The sequence below is a fragment of the Bactrocera dorsalis genome, chromosome 5 (assembly GCF_023373825.1).
Source record: "Bactrocera dorsalis isolate Fly_Bdor chromosome 5, ASM2337382v1, whole genome shotgun sequence".
Taxonomy (NCBI): Eukaryota; Metazoa; Arthropoda; class Insecta; order Diptera; family Tephritidae; genus Bactrocera; species Bactrocera dorsalis.
This window is the reverse complement of record NC_064307.1, coordinates 8,865,898-8,887,172: the sequence shown is the minus strand read 5'-3', so window position 1 is coordinate 8,887,172 and position 21,275 is coordinate 8,865,898. Positions and strand designations below refer to the sequence as shown.

The window sequence follows — 21,275 nt, the reverse complement described above, 5'->3', positions numbered from 1 at the left end:
ATTATATATTTATCTCGATTAGCTTTGGTTGATACCTAAGGTGAACAAAACTATTATATTTTGTAGCAACATGTTGCACAAGTATAAAAATACATATACTCCGGACTAAGACTAGAATCTTTAATCTACTATTCATTAGTACACGTATTCCTCTTTTCATGTAAAATTGCCGCATGCCTTTTTAAAGTAACTTTCTCAAATATCCGTATCTGCTTGGCGTTCCGAATTGTTTTTCATTCCCGACTGCTCAGCGAATCCCGTCACTTTAGAAATCTTAAAAATTCACTCAAATTATTTCAAAAACATTTTTAAATTTAAATTTTCGTTTCCTCTCCTCTTTTTTGTGCATCCATTCCTCTTTACCATATTTTGTTAAAATTTTATTTTGGACTCTTCTGGATATTTAAACAAACATACATAATAAATTCAGGACTTGGTCCCGAACGAAAATTATTTACGGAATATATCCTAGTCATTCTTTAATCTACAATCAGTCCACCAGGAATTTACATACGGAACATAATATTTACTAATATATTGGGCAAAGGAGCAAATACAGTGAAAAAAACGGAGAAAGTCACGAGGAGCTATACATACATACATACACATCAGAATAGTTTAGTATGTCACGGTTTTTTACGTTATGGAAAACCCCGGAAGATGGCGTAAGTCGAAAATCGGATAAAGTTTCAAAATTCCTACTCGACGTCAATGAAACTTTTAAAATGTAAGTTTGTTGTTATATTATGTATATTAAGCCAATATATTTTAGTTTGCAATTATTTGTTTGATATGAAGAATGTGAAGAATTAAATGTTTCTATTTATTACCTAAAGCTTCCTGAACAGCTGCAGTTGGTTTGTTTATGCTGTTGCCGCCTTCCTCATCAGTTGTTGTATTTACTATTACGTGTATGATTGCAAGCGTCGCTTAGAGTTGCGACGCAGACGTCAAGAGGTTCAACGGGCTAATGAAAGGTGAATTACAGTACAATATACTATAGCAGGAGTTACGAAAGTTATAAACCTATTATCGCTTGCTAATTTAGAGTACCACAGAGGAGGCGGCCGGGCGCTATTTACAGGGATCATGAGATCTTTCGAAATGTTATGCGCACCGTTAGACAATATATTGGTCACACGGAGGACAAGACCCAATTGAAGCCTTATGTGCTTCGTCGCACGAGGAGTGGTGCGATATATGGACGATTTTCTACTCGCGAAGGTGTGGGCACATAGAATAGAACTTTTGAGATTACACTCCTTTTGTGCTGATGATTTTCGGTAAAACTATTCATATATCAAGCTGTCTAATAAAATCAAAATGTACAACAAAAGATTTGTGCCAGTTTCCATTTGAACCGAATGCTCATATTCAATGTTGATTTAACATTGAGTTCCTGTAATCGAGTTGTTGGGTGGAAAATCGACAGGTCCAAGCCCTCCAATCATCTTATCACCTTATTCGACCCTATTTCAGAAAACCATAGACCTTTGTAGAGATAAGTTATGAACATTCAAAACAGATTAATTCTGACTATTATGCAGGGTTTGTCCGGAAAGTAATGGAACTGACTTTCTTTCGCCAGGACTGTACTTCAGAGCGCGAGCGCCCCGACTGGATTCGGTAGAAGGCGAGCACCTGGAAAATCAGAATAAACATTTTTGCGACGTGTTTCTGGGAGTGGTACAAGCCGAAAATGCAGCGTTCGTTAGAGCAAAGGTACGCGATTATATTCTGGGTGAAACTCGGTAAATCTGCGACAGAGAAGTTTGATATGATCAAGCAGGTTTACCCATATGTTGCTTTAGCAAGAAGTGGTGTGTTTCGTTGGCACCAGGCCTTTTTGGAGGGCCGGGAAGAGGTTGCTGACGAAGACCGGAAGAATGAGTAAATTTAAAGTGAAAACGATGCTCATTGTCTTTTTTGACATCAAAGGCATCGTCCACCATGAATTTGTTCCTCTTGGACAAACCGTCAACGCCAAGTTTTACGTGGAAGTCCTTAAGAGACTCAAAGGAAGGGTCAATCGGGCCCGACAAGATATGGCAGCCGATTAGAAGTTGCACCACGACAATGTCACGGCTCACACCGCCTTTGCTGTAAACAGCTACCTAACCAAGGCCGGCTCAACGCTTCCACAGCCGCTCTACAGCCCAGATGTGATCTCCCGGGCTGTTTTTTGTTTCCTTGCCTGAAAAGGCCGATGCAAGACAAGCATTTTGAGACGACAGAGGAGATCCAAGCAGCATGTACCTTGGCTCTCAAGGCTATTTCGGAGAATGCCTTCCGTGACCCTTAAATGCTTAGAAACCATGCTGGCAGCGCTGCATCGACGCAGAAGGAGCCTATTTTGGAAGATTTTAAAGAATTGTAACGATTCAATACATTTTTTTAAATCGACCTAGTCCTATTACTTTCCAGACAGAACCTATATTCAAAAATAAGTTAATTAAGCAGGGTAGGAATCACATCTTCATTCCTAGGACATCTGACTTCTAGTGCTTCATATGATTTATAGTATGGTTAATTTTGGAGTAGCCGCTGCACAATATGGAGTACATTTTTTATGTACACATGTATGGAGTTCCATTCTAGCCACTTTTTTAAGGATATGCACAAGTCCTGCAAGCACACTGTTGAGCAAGCGAAGACGGAATACCATGAAAAATAAACAAAAGCATGTGGCTTTCTCACCCCTAGAAGCCAGTGACAAGCTTTGCTTCCAGTGCCAACTAGCTTTCACGAGCACTCTTTGCAGTACGGCGCATGCGCATGTTTACAATTTTGGCACATTGGCAAGGGAGCGAGGCCGCGCAAAGCTTTTACGACAATAACATCAACGGAGCATTTGACCTGCACTACGGCCGATGGGAATTTGTATGCCAACAACAATTACGTTAGAGTTCTCATATACATACATATGTACATTATTGCATATATGCATACATACATACACATTGGATGGCTGGCTGTTCATGTTAGCTGGCTGCTATTATGGCTTTTCAGGGTTCTGCAAATACTCAGTTGATGTTTAGGCCCAAAGCGGTTAAGTCGGGCGCGAAAAAGGATACACGCAAAGCGGAGAATGTGCGCGGTTGTGGCAATGGTTGGTGGAGAAAAATTAAATGTAGCTAAAAAAGTAAATGAGCTCTATATAGACAGCCTTCACTGCTGCAGCCGACAACGCTGCTGTTGCTGCGGTCGCTATTAGTGAAAAGTGCCAAAAATACCAAAATCGATAGTTTAAATGAGTTTGTAAGCGACGGCGATTGATTGCAAAGAAGGACTAAATATAAATTAAGTACTGATAATTATTTGCCTCAAATAACTATAAAAATTTTTAATGAGCAACTTACATTAACATATGTATATCCTATGTATAGATATACACAAGCATATATGTGTGTATGTATATAGCTATCCATATATGTATATATGAAAAATATATAGTATGTATTTAAAAACTGGTGCGCAGGTAACAAACTAAATATGGCGAACAAAGCTCCAGTTGGAAAGACTAGCGCCTAGACCATCAGCTAACAGCGTGGGTGGCGACGCTTCATGGCCAAGATGCCAACCAGCACAGGTTAAAATTGGCGTGTAAATGACAGCGATTGGAATAATTAATTAATTTTTCTTAATAATAGGTTTTATTGAAAAAAATAATTATAAGTGACAGAGGAATGCGCTTAAAAAAGAACCACATTGCACTGGAGAAAAAATAGAAGCGTGCAAAAGAAACGAGTGATAGAAGTTCAAAATAGAGAAGTGACAAATAAAGTTCTATTAGAGGATTGGCTTTAAATTTATTTTACATTCGAAAAAATACACATGTACAATAAGACCTTTATTAGTAGAAGGAAATACAAAGAGAAATACAATCATTTTTTGGTCTTTTAAATGTGTTTATTGATTCAGGAAAATGTCTGAATTGAAATCTGTCTGCCTGCAGAAACATAAGTAGCATTGACGACAAACGCTCATTATTGCATTCGTTCGCTACTTAATAATGATCGCTTTTCCTCAACTCCACATAATTTTACTCACAAATTTTATAAAAATGTGTTTTTAATTACAGTGCAACAAGCAAAAAGTGTGTTACGACGTTTTTAAAAGACAATTCATATATTGTAAACGAAAATATCCTTATAGCCAAGGATTCTAACTTAATTCGCTCTAAACAATTGGATATTGTACTCAAATGGTAAATGTATGTGTTGAAGTAAGTCATTCAGTTAGTATTAACTTATTATTTTTCTTAAAATCTAGGCAGATAAAGCCTAGATAATAAATACACTCATATTTGTGCATAGGTGTTCCATCATTATTTCACCTCCCAGTAGGTAATATAAATCCATCGAATAACATAAAAATTCAATCAGCTACCGTCTGTTTACCATTCCATTTACTACTCCTTTTTAAGTGCCGATGTCCTACGAGATGTCTCGTACTATACTTAACAATAATATATGTATATAAATCAAACTTCATGCATTTTTTTTCAAATATTTTTTTAGTATTTTTTTTCCTTCTCTTAACAATTCAATTAAGAATTTATGTATAAACAACGTTTAGTCTCGTACTAGTCACCAATATCTGTATATTAAATACTTGTGTATATGCTTTATTATTTAAATACGTTATGCATATAAAGAATATAAGAATAAGGATGTGATTTCACTCGAGCCCCTTCCACTTCCTTTATTGATTAAACAAAAAGGACGACGAAGAGAGCGAATGGCGAGTTAACTAAATTTTCCCACAAAATTCTGTACATAAATATATACATATATGTACCTATTTTTATATACATAAAGCATTTAATAAGGCATGGTGTAATAACACAAGGTGATCTTAGAATTTACGGAATATGTAAACTAGTTTCCTTTAATTTGGAAATATACACGAACAATTATAATACGGCATAGTAGAAGGAACAGTTTCCCGAAATCATTACTTTACTCATAAATATTTTCATTATTCGAATAATTTCCTTACAGAAAGTGTAAAAGAATAAAACTTAATTCGCCTGTTGAAAGAAAATTTTGTTTCTGATTCAAGATCCTTCAACTATCAAACTTTGCTGAAGAGGTTTTATAGAGATGTCGTTTATCGTTGATTTACAACTTTGTTTCTGTTATTCATGGAAAAGCACGATCTTGTGCTTCATCGATGTTGATCAAGGAAACAAATAAAAATAAATTAGTTATACAATTTGTATTCAAATTTAAACAAAGAACCTCTGCTATATGATCGGCTACTTTTGCTGTATGTTGCAAATTGTCTTATACTTGTATGCGATAATTTGTTGACATGCTGATGTTCTTGTTAGAGATACGAATGTGTTTTGTACAATTTTCTTGTTTTTCCGCAAAGTTGGAGGTTAGCAGATGGCCACATAATAATACCTATGAATATACAGAGCTAAAATTCAACTGGAATAAGCACGTAGCAATGACAGTTCAATTGTTTTCCAACAATTATTATCATAGAGAGACACATGATATTACAGATGTCTAATGGCACAACTGTTAAATAGTTCGCTCACAACAGTGATGAATTGTCATATGTAAAACTCATTGGTGAGAATCCACAAAATATCAAGTAAAATAACATATTTTTTAAAACAAATCGTTTATTTACATGAATAGTGTCATAACACAGTCGATTTTTAAAGAGAGCGGTTTAATGTTTTCAATTGTTGTATAATTTAGCAATTATAGAAAAGCGACATAAAGTTATTGAATAAACCAGTGGCTATTACATGCCATTAAATATTATATAATGCTGGACATAAGCGGACTAAATAGAAGATACTAAAACTACGAGATATACGACGACATTGACATAGTTCAGCGAATTAAAAGACAGCGGCTACGCTGGCTAGGTCATGTTGTCCGGATGGATGAAAACACCCCAGCTCTGAAAGTCTTCGACGCAGTACCAGCCGCGGGAAGCAGAGAAAGAGGAAGACCTCCACTCCGTTGGAAGGACCAAGTGGAGAAGGACCTGGCTTCGCTTGGAATATCGACTGGCGCGCTGTTGTTGACTCGGCTATAATCGCGTAAGTGGTGTCTACGCGAGTAAAGAAGAAGAAAGCTTTTTTTGGGCATAAATGTTTTACAATTTCTGAAAAATACAAAGCGATTTCGCTGTTGAAAGTTAATTATCTCAGTATTGCTGATAAAAAAGTCATGAAAAATTTAATTACCTCTTCAACAAAGAGAAAAACTGGTACAACAGAGCTGTATTGTTGTTAAGGTTAAAATTAATACAACTTAAGAATATGTATTATAATGGATATCTCAAAAAATGATGAACAAACTTTTATGATCCCTAAAAAACTTCGAACTAAAAATCACTGGTTCAAAACCGAAACCATGGTCTCTTAGGCAAAGTTTTTCAGAATGACCGGTAGAACATTTCCCACATAAGCGATTTTTCCATTTTCTGACTCCCCGTAAATCGTTCTGCTGTAATGTGGATCTATACATATAAATGAAATCATGTGTAAGAAGACATGTTTTACAGAACTTATTGCCTCACTTCAATATCTAAAAACTAAGGGAGGGCTAAGTTCGGGTGCAACCGACCATTTTATACTCTTGTAACTTGTGAGAATAAAGCCAGGGAAATACTCTAAGCTGCAAAAAGTCAACCAGAAGATCGAAATCCAAGCAATTTTATATATACTCAAACACTGACGGACAAATTCTGCAAAAGATTTGTTAGAAAAACGATAATCATTATATGTAGTATATGGGAGTTGGAGTAGTATCGACCCGACTTTATCTATTTTTGCCAATACCACATACTACTAACACGCCACATACTAAAAACCCAATCATATAAAGTAAAGTTAGCCGGATGTTCGAAAATCCTGACATTAGTTATATGGGGGCTAAGTTAAGTTTTAGCTCAAATTTATCCATTTTAGATACAGACATATACTGTTATGAGTACAACACGCTCTCTCATTTTCATCAAGATAACTCAAATGTTGGCCGAAATATCCAGCATAAAGTCACCTGAAAGTTCAAAAGTTTTTATAATTGGTATATTGGGGCTCAATTAGTATTGACGCGATTCAAGGCATTTTCGATACTCAGAACTAATATTGTCAGGAAAGGATTCTGTCTGAATTTTTCTTGTATATCTCACACATTGACTGATATTTTTGATATTAGAAACTGGAGTCCACATATTCGGTACCAAGGGTCTTGGACAAAATTGTATTCCATTATACTAATTACATCTTGATTTGCTTACTAGAAAGTGAAAGAATAAAAGAAATTTTAAATTGTGTTATATGGGAAGTAGGCGTGGAATGTGATAAGAATGCTACATACTAAATTTAGTCCAAATCGGTTTGCCGGGTCTTGAGATATGGGATTTCACCAAAAAGTGGGCGATGCCACGCCCATCGTGAAATTTTCATACCAGCTCTCACAAAACCCTTCTATGCTATCTCGGAGATAAAATTTAATGTCTCTGGCTTTTTCTCTGATTTATTGCACTTTTATATGTATATTTTATATCTATGTACATATATCGCTATATACATATATGTATCTCCTTAGTTTTAGGTGATACGTACAGCCGTTATATGAACAAAACTATAATATAATACTCTGTAGCAACATGTTGCAAGAGCATAAAAAGGTAATTGAACCTCTAAATTCCATTATGGCTTAACAATACAAATTGGCAATGGGAAAATATTGCTGATTCGAAAGATAAAAAGTGCAAACCTCCATACCTCACACACACGCCTCAACTATTCATAAGTAATTAGTTCCTGTTTAATTAATCAAACATATGTATTTGTTCATACGTACAAATATATATGTACAACATATTCGGAGCATCAAACAGTTAATTACCAAACACCTCGGCGTCCTCTGTTGCGACGTCAACCCATTAGCCTTTCGTGCAAAGGATACGGCATAGGGGTTCGCGATTTTTATGGAAATGCGCGGCTGTTATGAATTGTGTGTAAATAAATTCAAGTGTTTCCCCTGTGCAACATAAAACATTTTGTGCGCACTTGAGTGCAACCCGCTGACAACCTGTGAAAAAGCTTGTCTCAATTGCAATATTTACATACATATGTACATATATGGAATGCGGTTGGGTTTCTAATCCTGTCTGCCTTTCCATAAATGCTTTCGCATACAGCTCGCATCATATCGCTATTTGTTGTACATTTCACACGTTAGTTCACAAATTCATTGCAAATACCTTCTCTTTTAGTGTAAATCCAATTTCATGCCCATATCTAGTTCCTTCGGACTCGCATCGTGTACATAAGTAAATATATCTTTTTAAATAGCAATTCAGAGTTAGATTTAATGATTTTGAAAAATAAAAACCCGAAGTGTTATATTCGACAATTATTACTTCTATATTTAACGTATCTAATCTTATATTTACTTATGTACGTGGGTTTTCATCTCTCATTAGAACATTTATTTTAAATAACGTATTGCTTCTTTTAAAGGCCTCAAGTTCGGAAGGCTGAAAACGCGATTAAGTGATTTATTAACGCCAATTGGCCGTATCTCATGTCCTTCATTATCGGCTGAAGTGATCATTGTACAAGTCAACGTAGTTAAATAACATCGTATTAGGGCATTAAGGGTGTCCTTATCTTTAATTGAGCGATTTTTGCAAGTATAAATAAGTGCATAGTATTAGTTGCTAAAGAAAACGCGACTACTTTCTAGCTAAAACGAACTTTCGTTCAACACTTCAAATGAAAAGGAAAATTAAATTTTTTAATAAAGGGTGATTTTTTAAGAGCTTGATAACTTTTTTTTAAAAAAAAACGCATAAAATTTGCAAAATCTCATCGGTTCTTTATTTGAAACGTTAGATTGGTTCATGACATTTACTTTTTGAAGATAATTTCATTTAAATGTTGACCGCGGCTGCGTCTTAGGTGGTCCATTCGGAAAGTCCAATTTTGGGCAACTTTTTCGAGCATTTCGGCCGGAATAGCCCGAATTTCTTCGGAAATGTTGTCTTCCAAAGCTGGAATAGTTGCTGGCTTATTTCTGTAGACTTTAGACTTGACGTAGCCCCACAAAAAATAGTCTAAAGGCGTTAAATCGCATGATCTTGGTGGCCAACTTACGGGTCCATTTCTTGAGATGAATTGCATGTAGCGCCATCTTGTTGAAACCACATGTCAACCAAGTTCAGTTCTTCCATTTTTGGCAACAAAAAGTTTGTTAGCATCGAACGATAGCGATCGCCATTCACCGTAACGTTGCGTCCAACAGCATCTTTGAAAAAATACGGTCCAATGATTCCACCAGCGTACAAACCACACCAAACAGTGCATTTTTCGGGATGCATGGGCAGTTCTTGAACGGCTTCTGGTTGCTCTTCACCCCAAATGCGGCAATTTTGCTTATTTACGTAGCCATTCAACCAGAAATGAGCCTCATCGCTGAACAAAACACGCGCGCGAAACACATTTCGAACCGAACACTGATTTTGGTAATAAAATTCAATGATTTGCAAGCGTTGCTCGTTAGTAAGTCTATTCATGATGAAATGTCAAAGCATACTGAGCATCTTTCTCTTTGACACCATGTCTGAAATCCCACGTGATCTGTCAAATACTAATGCATGAAAATCCTAACCTCAAAAAAATCACCCGTTATAACTCACATAGTAGCCGATATTGGTAAGTGTTATAAAGTCAGCCGGAAATTCAAAAATCTTTATATTAGGTATATGGAGGCTAAAAGAAGTTTTGACCCTACTTAACCAATTTTTCACTTCCAAACATAATATTACAAAGAAAGGGAATTCCTCGGAATTTCAATAATATGTATATTATTTAAAATATTGGATTATATTTTCGATAAAAAATCAGTCATAGGCACTGAACTGAACCAAGTGGAATTTGAAATTATGCTATATGGGAATCTTCTAATCTAATAAAGAGCTTTCTGTAAAAAAAAAAATGAAAGTGGAAATAGCGGATACCCTAATGGCCATATACATATGTATACACATATATTAATGTCACTCATACGCCCCTGCGCCTCTGTTTTTACATACATATGCACTATACATATGTTCTTTCGTGTAAGAGTATGTGTGCGAGACTTTAGTTTGCAAGGGTGCCTTGTTTCTATTGCTCCGTCGCTTTGTATTTATGTTTTCACACCATGCATTTTTGCTGTAGAACCTAAGTATGCCCGTGCAATTACATCCTCGTACATAGTATGTATAAGTATGTGTGTACATATCTATAATCTTTCACATATCAGTGAACACCACAAAATCAATAGCTGCAAATAAACAATGACCAGAAATACATAATACGCTTTGGTCACATCGCCATTGAAAAAATTAGAATTTGCTGTATGTATATGTATATGTATGTATGGACATTTGCGTATGGTTCTAATTTCTGCTAAATGGCCATAAAATCTTGTCAAAACACTGGCACAATGTTTAGCACCTATTAAGGTGTCGGTAAAAGTACGAGTGCGGTCTAATAGCGCCTTTATCGCAGAGAATCAAAGACAATTCGTATCCGACGGGATAAATTTGGACCTTCTCCACCTAGTCTTTCCAACGGAATGGAGGTCTTCCTCTTCCTCTGCTTCCCCCGGAGGATACTGCGTCGAATACTTACGAAGCTGGAGTGTTTTCATTCATTCGAACGATATGACCTAGCCAGCGTAGCCGCTGTCTCTTAATTCACTGAACTATGTCAATGTTGTCGTATATCTGTAGAACTTTTCTCTCGAAAGCTCGTAACGCCGATTCATTAGATGTCGTCATCGTCCATGCCTCTGCACCATATAGCAGGAAGGGGATGATGAGTGACTTGTAGAATTTAGTCTTCGTGTTGGATTTCGAGACTGACGTTGTTGTTGGTGTTAATGGTCCCAAGATAGACGAAATTATTTACGACTTTGAAGTTATGGCTGTCAACAGTGACGTGAGAGCCAAGTCGCGAGTGTGACTACTGTTTGTTTGATGACAGGATATATTTCGTCTCTCCCTCATTCACTACCAGACCCATTTGATTGACTTTCTTATTCAGTCTGGAGAAAGCAAGACCCACAGCGCGGTTGTTGAGGCCAATGATATCAAAATCATCAGCAGCTTTACGCTCTTATAGAAGATTTTACCTTTTATTTTTAACTGCTCGATTAAGCTCTGCAGGTCAAGTTATTTTAGGAGTAGATTGTAGAAGTCGCACTATAGGGGGTCTCTTTGACTGAAACCTCATTTGGAATCGAAAGGCTGGAAGAGGTACTTCCCGATTCTGACGGAGCTATTGTATAATATTATTACTATAGTCTTAACTAGAGGCCAAAACAAAGTTCGCTGACCTCAAAGTATGCGCAAACATATAAAAGCTTCCGAAGCAAATTTTATAATTTCATATATACTCCTAAAACAACATTCGACTTGGAATTCATGCAATTATAAATGAACCTCGCGCTGAGATGTACTGATTAATTACTTCCATAAAGGCTCAGATATTTGCATACATAGGTTTGCATATCTGAATGTGCAGCGAACACTCAATTTATCAAAGCTGAACGCCGTAGCCTAAGACTGACTGAGTTGATGAATCGTATATTTCAAGCTCCGTCACCGTTTACTACCGTACCATGGCGCCACAAAACTAATTAATTATTACGAAAGATTTGCATTGTGCACCCAACGTCACGTGACGATTTCAATATAACGGTGATTCAAATTCTAGTAGAAGAAAGGGCGATAGCAAGGCGCCAACGGATTGTTTTTGTTTACAGTTCATTGGCGCAATGATGCCCTTTTGACCATGCAAAACGAGTAAGTGTATACTAGCTTGTGATGTTCCATTAATGTTTGTTACAAATGACGTAGGAAATTGTCTAGATGGGTTGTGTTGCACTGCGTGCCCCTTGAAGGATTATTACTTGGTGTTTAGCCAAGTTTGTTTTTATATGTCGTGATACAAGTTCAAGCTAACTCGGCACAGCTGAAAATTTCTTGAATATAGAGTAATAAAAAATGGAACAGAACCTGGTGCCTCTGAGTGGTAGAGTGCAGTTCTGTATCTCCCTCCCGGGAGTGGGTATACTTTATAATTGGTGTTAATTATGTATTGCCAGTATGATAAGTAAAAAAACAAAAACTAATCACCTTTTCAAAATATTCTCAATTAATGTCTATATACTTTTGCATGTGTTTGAACCAAATGTCGAAGCACTTTTGACACGCAGATTGAGGTATCTCCAACACCTGCGTTCTGAACGCATGAACGCCTCTTCGTGTGTCGAAAACGTCGACCTCACCGTTTATTTTAATCGTACGGCTGTAAAAAGAAGGTAATCAGTGCCAAGTTAGGACTTCTCATCAAATCGATGTTTTAAGTGCTCAAAATGCAATTTTTTCACGACGAGCGATCCGTCGTGATTGTTATTCCTGATTTTTTGAAAGACAACTGTCAAACAAATAATTGTACCACACAGAATTTACCGTTTCCATTGTTCTAGTGGTATAGTTGCGACAAGCCCAGTTTTTTCCTAAAAACAGCCAATTATTTGCTTGGAACTGCTTCGTGTGCAAAAAATCTTGGATTCGGCACATCTGGCAACATTCATACAGCCACCAGATGTTCACTGGTTCTTGTCAAAAATTTAATGAAATTGAAGTGATCGATAAGATCCATAATTACTCAGATAATTCAAGTCGAAAGTTGTAAAGATAATCACGCAAAATATACGCGCCTTAACTCCATTGTCTTAGCCGATATGAATATTTTAAGTTACTGTCAAGAACGCAAATAGTGCTCATACTTTTGTTAAAATACGATAAAGTGGCCAGATTGCAAACTAGGGTTGCCAAATGCCGAAATATAAAGGACAGCCTAAAATCCAATGTATCCCGAAGTCTTAATGTTGTATATTGCGTATGTTGTATATTTTTTTAGTATAGTTTTGACTATCCGAGACGATTTCCATTTGGTTCATCTTGTAAAGCAAATACATATGTATGTATATGTGTAGTACAAATCAGTATGTCATTCTTTTTACTTAATAAACATATACTTAAAAAGCTTAGAAACTGGGACCATTCACTAATTTGTAACTTCTTTATTGTCTCATTACACACAGGTATCTCAAAGGAAGCAATCACCATCATTAGACGGAAACTGGTTACGGCAAGATCAATTCTTTGAACCGTATAGATAAACTGGAGCAACCATAAACGCATTGTCCTTGATATTTATGCATGTTCAAAGTGAACATTCAAGACGCGAAGATACTTATGTGTATGATTGAAATTGTCTAAAAATATTTAAAGCAATATAAGGAACTACATTTTGTATATACCGCTGATCAGTCGTACTCAAGAGGCATTACCACTAAAAAATGCATACGTACAAGTATCAAGTATAAACATATATTCAAATAAATAACAGAAATAAGAACAACAACAACAACCAGAGATATTTAGGTGCTGTGCTCTATTTATTATACAAATATGTAACTAATATAACCGTTAAAAAATAGCTTATTTAAAACTGTTTGCTCATTAGAAGCAACAAATCAAACTCTTCCATAATTAAAGCGCGTAAAATTAAATTTAAGATATTTTACTAAACCGACACACAGACAATTCGCGGTGCCAGCAATAGATGTACGTAGTAGGTCGAATTATTATCAAAAAAACAGTTTAGATTTTAATTCTCTTTCGCGATATTTACACTGTAAGCCAAACATCGCATTAGTATGCGTTTGTAATTGAAATGAATGTTTTCGTAACAGCTGCAAGTCTATTAATCTAATCTAGAGTAATTTAATTAAAAATCTCTTAAAACAAATAGCAAAAAAACAGAAACAATAAAGTGAACATTTAAAATAAATAAAAGTAAAACCAAACAATATTTATTAGCGCAAAGAAAATAAGAGTTATGTATTTGCTAAAAGAAGTAAAGAACTTTGTATAAATTATATGAAACTAATGCCCTTAATCAAAGTGTTGTGAATTTCGAATAAAATCGGATATTTAATGTAACCAAAGTAAAATTACAACGCAAATGACTTATGCATTTCTAATTGCAAATGTTTTAAGAATTTTAATAGTTTGAGGAACACAGAAAAATGCATGCAATTTAAATAAACGAATATAATCAATCAGCTTAAACCGAACATTATCGAGCTTCAGAAGAACAACGCGGCACCGCACAACCGCGCTGAGTCTCAATTTAAAAAAAAAAACTTTAATTAGAAGCATATTTTAACAAAAACAATTAGACAAACAACATATAAGTAATATAAAAACGCATACACTCACTTAAAGCGAAGCACGTCGAAATTAAAAATTCTCTCATATTTATACTAAATCTTAACCCCACGCCACGGTAAGAAGCGCCTTCACAAAACCGACTTCACCAGGTATCTTTATTTTAACCAATAGTTCTATAAACTGAAAATGCTTTTGCTTTAACGAGTAGTTATTCGAGTGCATATGTGAGTAGTTAAGCAGGTTAAGATATAATTTGCCGAGTGCAGCCGTATTTGGCTGTTTGGCTGTTGGCCAAATAGGCTTCATTTTAACAAGGCACTTGCCCTTCGAAAGTTAAGGGAGCATTCACACACACCCACATACATACATTTTTAACGGGAAACGACCTTCGCGTGCACCGAAGCTTCGTGTCGTCTACGCTTTGTTGAACTATTCGCTGTAAAAAGTGTTGAGACAACAACTGAAAAGGCAGGGGTGCAAAGCTGCGAGTACAAGGTGAAGACTACCATACAACCGCATCGGAAAGCGGACAGTTGTTTTGAAATACGAAATGAGAGCGTCATGAGTGTATATAAGGTTAGCAGATGTTTTAAAACATCATACAATCAATTAGTATTTTAAATGGGAAAACTTTGAACACTTGTTATTCTCTCACAGGCCATTCGAAAATGCAGGAAATGAGTTACCTGCAAGATAATTCCAAATTGGAGGCACTTACGAAAGCTGTACTCATCTCCATTCTCGGCGTCGCCATCGTCATATCGAATCTGCTCATTATAGCCACTTATGCCAACTTTAAAGGTGGGTTCTTGTTTTTATTATTGTTAGTCACCGACGGGTATTCTGTATTTGATAAACTCAATCAATTACTTATGCAATTGAAATTTTGTAAAAACTATCTGTATAAAATATGTATATATATGTATGTATGCACTATACTATATGAAATTGTAACAGGATGCTACGTAAATGAATTTGGAAGAAGGTACGGCGTCGCGCCGATGCATGGACAATAGTAAAAATGTTTAGTTGTAGTTTAAAAAAGCAATTATTTACTTGAGTTTTTATTTTGATGCGCGACACAAAATAATGCTTTTACAGAGAATTTACAAAACAATATTTTTACTGCTCATTGGAAAATTTGTTTGTATGTATATGTATATGTTATGTATATAGAAAACATCCTTCATTTTCGTGATCACAAAGTAATGTTGTAAGCTATAAAATATCTAATTGAAACCAAACTACCACGAAGTAATGTATGCCGTCCGGCGCTCATCGGCGATACAAGAATCCGCTTTGCGCATGTCTACCGATAGTAGTTTATTGTATTACGCATTTCAAGCATTACACAATATTTTTTTGTCAGTTATGGAGTCTGCAGATGTACCGAATTCCTTTATTGAGCTTTGATATAACATTTTTCGATTTGAAAAAATCATGCGTTGAAAGAAAATAGTCGCAGAAAATGTCAAAACAAGTCAAACTAGATGTTAGGTGAAACGATTTTATCCTTTATCACATTCAGATAATTAAGATTTCAAAGCAAAATTTCTCTTGGTAAATATAAAACCATTCTAATCTACTATTTGTACATTAGCAAAAAAGATCATATATCAAGTCGTTATGTATTTTTGTTTATAGAAGTATTGGTATTGCTTGAGCCGCTTGCTATAAATAAGTATACGAGTACATCGCCATTTGTTGGAACCGAGATGCGGTCAAATTGTCTTAACTAACCTATAAAATACCTGAAACTGGTACCTAGACAAGGTTCTTATAACCTACTGTAAATCATTTACACATCGAATAGAATAATACACAATTGTGGCAATAAAAATCGTCTTTATATATCTTCATAGTCGTTATGCTTTGACGACACACATAGTTTTTGTTCGCTTAAATCTCTTAAAATAATAACCGCCCAAAGTTTGATATATTCACATTAATTTGCAGCGAAGATGATTCTGAACATTCAAAATTTGAAGCTAGCAATTTACAAAAGAAACAACAAATTGTTAAATTTCCGGCATTTATCTAGAAATCTCGTTATTTCAACAATTTTTACGCCCGATTGGTTGGTTCATGGCGCTTCTTTATTTATTTACTGTTTTCAATACTTATATTTGTCTAATGCGTGTGTAGTAAAAATATAAATTTTTTCAAGCTTGAATTACTAATTTCGACTCTCTTGTGTTGGATATTATATGTCCTTAGGTCCGACAGAGGTCATCAACTACTATCTGCTGTCGCTGGCTGTTGCGGATCTACTTTGCGGTTTATTGGTTGTGCCCTTCTCTGTGTATCCTGCATTGACTGGAGAATGGATGTATGGCGATATTGTATGTCGCTTCACCGGCTACCTGGAGGTGACACTGTGGGCCGTATCTGTGTATACATTCATGTGGATCTCTGTAGACCGATATTTGGCTGTGCGGAAGCCTCTTCGCTATGAGACTGTGCAGACAAAAACCAGGTAAATATCATACAGGTATATATACTTACTTGTATATACTACTCATACCTATGTATGTACATACAAACAAAGCTTAAAGGGTTACATGGGTTTCCTCGATTGAAAAACGTTCTTTTTTCAACAATTTTTTTCTCATATTTAAAAAAAATGTTTTTTTAGATTTTTGTTGTTTAGATGTATGTTGCAAACATACACTGTTAACAAAGAAATTCTAACATTTTTGAAAAAAATATATATATATTATAATATTTTGAACTCGGCCATTGGAAGCAATTTCCGGTGACTCCTCGGAAAAACGATGCGACCGCGTTGGCAGAATAACTCCTAACAGGGTTATCTAAAGTGGAAAAAAATATTTTAGTTAAAACCTTTATTTAGATCTTGGACGACGGAAAAAAATTAGATTTTTGGCAGACATTTTTACAAAAAAGTGAAAATGTCGCGACATTTTTTTTGAAATAGTTGCAATCGAAAAAAAACCTTCGTCCAAATCTTTAAGAATTGTATCTCAAAGACCTGTGTAAAATTTCATGAAGATTAGTTGAGTAGTTTTCGAGAAATCTTGCCAATCGTCTTCAAAAACACAGTTTCGAGAAAAACGCGTTTAAAGATGGCGCACTTAGCCTCGTGTTCACAAATTCTCAAGCCTTTATATCCGAAACTATTACTCGAATCAACTTAAAAATTTACAACAATGTTCTAGTGGTTTTGTAGAATTTAATAAAACAATAAAAAAATCGATTTTTTGGAACCCGTAAGCCCATGTAACACCTTAACCTGCGCTAGAAATTTGAAAACCGTAATTATTCTTTTTCACTCATGTACTATACATACATACATATGTATGTATGTACTTATTAACATATTCTTGCAGATGCCAATGCTGGATGGTGTTTACATGGATTTCGGCCGCATTACTATGTTGTCCACCGATTCTAGGCTACACGAAGCCCATCACGAACAATGTGACACATATTTGCATGCTGGACTGGGGCAATATGGCGGCATACAGTGCAACTCTGGCAATTTTAGTTTTAGGTCCTAGCGTTATATCCATAGTACATAATTATGGTTACATTTTTGTAATGATGCGAAAACTTAAATCGGGCGAACCTATACATGATAAAGAATATGCAACCGCATTAGCTGAAAATTTATCGAATCCTAGTCATATGATGTCATTCGTATTAGTGTTTGCATTCTGGATGTCGTGGTTGCCATGGATGGTGCTGCGCTTCTACGAAGTGGTGACCGGTGATGTTATCCAAAGTACTCTTATTAATTTTCTGGTCGTTTGGATTGGCGTGCTGAATTCATTTTGGAAAATCATCATTATGACCAGTATGTCGCCGCAATTTCGGATCGCACTTAGAGTATTTTGTTTAACAATTTGTTGTAAGACTAAGGGCCGTTTGCAAGCGGAACTAATCGGATTGGACCCAGATGACTAGAGTCGTTAGATTTTCCACAGTATGAACGGTTAAATTAATTTTCACAATTGGCTTACCTTTCCTCAATTGTTCCTAACAATTTCAATTTACAATTCGAAATTACGCTTTTGAAAAATCATGATGAAGCACGTCTTTATCAATTAGTAACAATCAAATTAAATGAACCATACATACATATGTACATATACAAACTTAGTAGGGCAATATATGTAATTGGATGCCTGACCTATGCATATGTATAATGGATGTAATTCAAATGTGAATTTTTTTTTAAATATTCAATTCTGTGAAAAACTTTGGGCATAAAGCGGTGGCAATTATTATGATAACTACAACTTATTTATTTGTCGGTGCGTTTTAATATACATACATATGTACGATATATACATATACGCAAACGTACATGTGCATGTCCGGACGTATCAACATTTGTTGCTCTGGTTGCACAAAAGTTGGTACGCAGATATGGAAACTTTTGAAAATCACCTACATTTTCCTAAATTAGTTTCCAAATGCGATATACCAAAAACAAATTATAATTTTCCTTTGTTTTTTATCTCATAAAAGTACATTACATCGTAAGTAGTACTATTCAAATTTAAGTTAGCTTTAGATTTCGACGTTTTAAAAAGTCGTTGCGCATTTCGAAAGGTGAATACATCATAGTATACTTGCATATAGTATTTATGGTATGAACATAAGGACATACATACATACATATGTTTTGTACATACTTATATACTTGTGGATGAATGTGCGCTCTTTTCAGAGCCGTCGGAACGTACATACAACGTGCAACATAAATACATATACCGTTTGTTATAAATAATTTTTAAAAATATATATTACATAGGCCATTTCACATAATTACATACATACATACATATGTTTTTATAAATGTTGATTTTTTGCATAAAATCGAAAAGCACATTGTTATAGGTTTATATTTATCTTCACGGTTGTAAAATTGATTAGTAATCCCTGAGTGGAGTGGCTTATATGAATGGATTGAGAAATATCAGTGGAATATTTTTTTATTAAAGCAAGAATGGCGATATTCTACAAGATCATTAAGATATTACAATAATTTAGAAAGATGTGAAAGGGGACACCACACTAACTTTAACTATATCCCAAGCTTTCTTATCTTTAATTAGCAGGGAGAGCTAGTAGAGATGTATGTTGAAAGCCAACAGTTCTAGGAGATAAGGCGAATTAAAATCGTTTGGTGGAACAATTAGAAAGTAACATTTACATATGTTTTCATGATTTTTCGTTTACTTGCGAATTATAAACGCATTATTTGCACTCGCGCTATGTTTTTGTGGAAGCACAAATCTTACATGAGATACGCATAACATTTTATCCTTTTTCCTTAGTGGGATAAATACAATTTCCCTTTGAGTGCAGCATTGCGTTTATAAACAGAAAGTTTCAATTGTTTGTTAAATACTTATATACATACATAAAGTCATAACTACATTTGTACATATAGGTTTATATTTACGTGTTTTAAGTATTTAAGGTATGTTTTTGTAAAATTCGAATTTATTTTGAACATAATAGAAGTTTAGTATTGAGAATTAAGGATTTCATGCGACTGTTAAACTGATGAATATTTAATAAAAAATTTTATCATCGCGTTAAACCATATGTATATTGTTTTAATAAAACTGACGCATATATAAGAATTTTAGTAATATTAACGATGTACGAAACATCCATGAGTACACTCCAATTTAATATCTTGTTGTTAATTTTAAAATTGTATAATATTGTTACGAATTTACTCTTGCTAGTTTACTTTGTTAGGTTCGTATCTCTGGAGTGACAAATAAAATCCACACTGTTTAATTTAATTCAACAACTCTTTATTTCACAACTCGTCTACACTATAGCAGTTTACTCTTAGCACTGATTGATTACGTTGGCGCTGCCACGGCTTATATAGCCACGCACTTCTCGCTGATGCCGACGTGTCCTTCTAGAATATCGCGTCTGGAAATTACCAGAACATACGGCTATACGGCGCCAGACGCAAGCAGACAGTCGCGGCGCCAGACTCAGCAATTGTTTACCTAGACAAGCAGACAGTGCGGCGCCAGATGTCTATTGTTTCGACAAGCAGACAGTCGTGGCGCCAGATGTCTACAACAAGACAAATGCTATTCCATATACCTACAGCTATTGTTCATAATCAGGGATGCATATAGTAATACAAATACAACTTAATACTACTTTTGTAACACTGCCCTCCACTAAAGCCTAATCGTCCCGATTAGGCACAAATCCTCTTGAACCAAATGGGGCGAGCCTCTCCAAATGTACTACTTTCATTTTACATCGTGCTTTCCCATTTCGTTGTATGCGGTATACCACGTCATTAAGTCGTTTTATCACCATATAGGGTCCTTCCCAGGCTGTCTGCAGTTTCGGGGACAAGCCTTTCTTTCGAAGTGGATTGTACAACAGGACCAGATCACCTTCTTCAAAACCTTTTGAATTTGCCGCTTGATCGAACCGGTCCTTCATCTTATTGCTCATCAGATGCGTATGCTGTCTTACCATTAGATGCAATTCATTCATTTCTTCCTTTAAGGCAGAACAATAATCTCCATCATTTCTTACAGCTGTAGGATTCGTTCCAAACTTAAGATCAGCAGGGAGTCGCAGATCAGATCCGAAAATAATCTTTGCTGGCGTGTAACCAGTTGTCTCGTGCTTCGCTGAACGATACGCCAGCAGGAACATCTGGATGCACTTGTCCCAATTCCGTTGATCTTTATCAACGATTTTCCGCATATGTTCTTCGAGCGTTCGGTTGAATCTCTCCACCATTCCATCTGATTGTGGATGTAACGCTGTTGTCCGTGTCTTGTGGATGCCCAATAATGTACAGATTCGAAATTCCTGCCTTGATCTGAGTGTAATTCGATGGGCACTCCGAACCTTGTTATCCAATTTTCTACAAACGCTTCGGCTACGGTCTTCGCTTCCTGGTTTGGTAAGGCATATACTTCTGGCCATTTACTGAAATAGTCCATGACAACCAGTAGATATTTGTTTCCGGC

General features: G+C 35.6%; 2 protein-coding genes across 8 annotated transcripts; both read left to right on the top strand.

Moving 5' to 3' along the window:
- The first annotated feature begins 252 nt into the window (after positions 1-252).
- On the top strand, positions 253-1,338 carry LOC105231338 (uncharacterized). Its single transcript, XM_011212592.3, has 3 exons — positions 253-727; positions 837-977; positions 1,049-1,338. Exons 1-3 carry the CDS (start codon positions 624-626, stop codon positions 1,236-1,238), a joined length of 435 nt encoding a protein of 144 aa, XP_011210894.2. The 5' UTR covers positions 253-623; the 3' UTR covers positions 1,239-1,338.
- A 1,679-nt stretch (positions 1,339-3,017) lies between these two features.
- On the top strand, positions 3,018-19,857 carry LOC105231336 (beta-2 adrenergic receptor). 7 transcript variants are annotated; one of them, XM_011212588.4, is made up of 6 exons: positions 3,018-3,109; positions 4,082-4,207; positions 13,143-14,853; positions 14,935-15,078; positions 16,495-16,753; positions 17,628-19,857. In XM_011212588.4, exons 4-6 carry the CDS (start codon positions 14,946-14,948, stop codon positions 18,202-18,204), a joined length of 969 nt encoding a protein of 322 aa, XP_011210890.1. In that variant the 5' UTR covers positions 3,018-3,109; positions 4,082-4,207; positions 13,143-14,853; positions 14,935-14,945; the 3' UTR covers positions 18,205-19,857. The 7 variants fall into 7 exon arrangements, with proteins under 7 accessions (XP_011210890.1, XP_029408342.1, XP_011210891.1 ...); XM_029552482.2 differs by having other exon boundaries at positions 3,032-3,258; XM_011212589.4 differs by having other exon boundaries at positions 3,038-3,142.
- Positions 19,858-21,275: the final 1,418 nt, after the last annotated feature.